A 1,874-nucleotide genomic window follows, 5' to 3' on the forward strand; every position below is an offset into this window, starting at 1 on the left:
CCCGCATTGACAACCCTCGGCCCATACCGCAATTGCCACAGCCCAGTGCTCACAAGCAACCGGTGCCTGCCCCCCCCATGCTAATGCCCCAGCCTCCCCCGTAAACCGACAGCCTTTACCCCGCCACACAGTGCATCCCGAAGACCCATCGCTCTGCAATCGCTCACCCATTTCCTTGCCCGCTCGTGGCCAGACCCAGCACAAGAAGTGCATCTGTTCTCTGTTCCCTCTCCTACCTGTCACCTCAACACCAGCTGCCCCCACAAGCAAGCTGGTACTGTCACCCTTGTTGCCATCTGCAGATGGTGCAGCAGTGAGGGGATGAGGTGGTAGACCAAGGCAACCAACATCTCCAGAGCCTGCACCAAGAGCACTGCCTTCAAACGCCCCCTGACTGCCCCTGTACATCTGTCTCCAGGGAGAGCACCTCTCACCCCTTCATCCCATAGCCATCGGCTTCCCAATGGCATGATGGTCCCCTGTTTCCCAGGGCCAGCCAGCATCAGGGTGGCACAAACTCTCAACAACCCCTACCCACCTAACTGCCCCTTCACCCCTCCCCAACACCCTGCCTGTCCCTCAGGGCAGTTGGAAGCCTGTCCAAGAACAGCACGGCCCCGAGCCAAGTGAAGAACCTACTTTTCCACCCCTCACATCCCAAAGTCGCTCTGACCTGCCTAGGCCTCCAGGCCGTCACTCTCATCCCCTCTCCTCTATGCTCTGGCATCACTGCTATTGCCTCTTTCCTCTTCCTTCTCCTCAGGAGGCACGACAGTGCTCTGCCTGGCCACGCTCTGCTTCCTGACCCACCACACTCAGCAGCACTTCATGCTCGCACCCCCCGGGACGTCCTCACCAGTCCCTCCGTACACCTTGGGCCACATCTCAGGGCAGGTGGAAGGCCACCCCCCCTCTGCTGCCACCCCTGCACCTTCCCTGAAAGCCTGAACACATCCCAACAGACCATACCCTATCACTTGCCAAAATATTGATGTCACATGGCACCAAACCCCAAAAATACACTAAGCTCACTCAAAAAAGAGGCATGTCACCTAACACTTGGTTTTAGACCTTCTGGCCTACTCCCACCCAGCTCTCACACAGGACTTCCACATCCTGTACATTTAACTAACAGTGACCTACCAGAGGCACCAGCTGGACCAACCAGTCTGGCAGGGAGCAGGATGGGGCTGAGGGATGCTGATACCAGTTCTGGACAGGTAACACTGCTGATGCTCTGCCACCCGTGATGCATTCATTGATGCGCTTCACTGGCTGCCCAGTCGGCAACCCTGTCCCCTCACTGTCCACCCGCAGAATCGCTCACGCCGTAGTTCCCAAGGATCTCGGGGCAGCTACAGACTTGACACGCCTTGTCACACCTCACGTGAGAGGCCGCGTTGCACTCACCAAGCACCAGAGACTCAGGACTCCATTTCTGAGCCACCTCTCTGGGCACAAAGCAGGGAGCGGCAGCTTCCCACCACCAGCACTGGCTCTCCATCTCACCTACTCCTACAGAGGACTCCCTGCAGCTCACTTAGGGGCCAGAACAAGCACCCATCCTCCAACCAGCCTGCAAAGCACCTCAGGGAAAGGGATGGAGCCAGTGAAGGGAAAAAAAATAAACACACATCAGTAAGTGTCAAACGCCCTTTAGTGGTAGACAGAGGTGCTGCTGGCCCAGCAGCCCGGCCCCACGTGCAGCCTTGCACCGTGCTGTTGCCCAGAGTACCTGGCCCTTCACCGGATATGCACCATCTCCTCCAGGAAGGGGGTTTTCATGCAGCCTGTGCAGAGCTGATCCATCCAGAGCGGAGCCTCGTGCTGCAGAGGGGTGCGCCGGGGGTAGAAGGTGAAATTCACATCATAGT

At 58.0% G+C, this 1,874-nt stretch overlaps 1 protein-coding gene across 1 annotated transcript in view; it reads left to right on the forward strand.

Moving 5' to 3' along the window:
- The window catches only part of STAB1 (stabilin 1), a 61,995-nt gene extending 61,523 nt beyond the window's left edge, over positions 1-472 (forward strand). The window contains exon 68 of the mRNA XM_009321848.1: positions 419-472. Within this exon, the coding sequence (XP_009320123.1) occupies positions 419-472 (54 nt within the window). The remainder of the gene's footprint in view (positions 1-418) is intronic.
- Positions 473-1,874: the final 1,402 nt, after the last annotated feature.

The sequence above is a fragment of the Pygoscelis adeliae genome, unplaced genomic scaffold (genome assembly GCF_000699105.1).
Source record: "Pygoscelis adeliae isolate BGI_AS28 unplaced genomic scaffold, ASM69910v1 Scaffold94, whole genome shotgun sequence".
NCBI lineage: Eukaryota > Metazoa > Chordata > Aves > Sphenisciformes > Spheniscidae > Pygoscelis > Pygoscelis adeliae.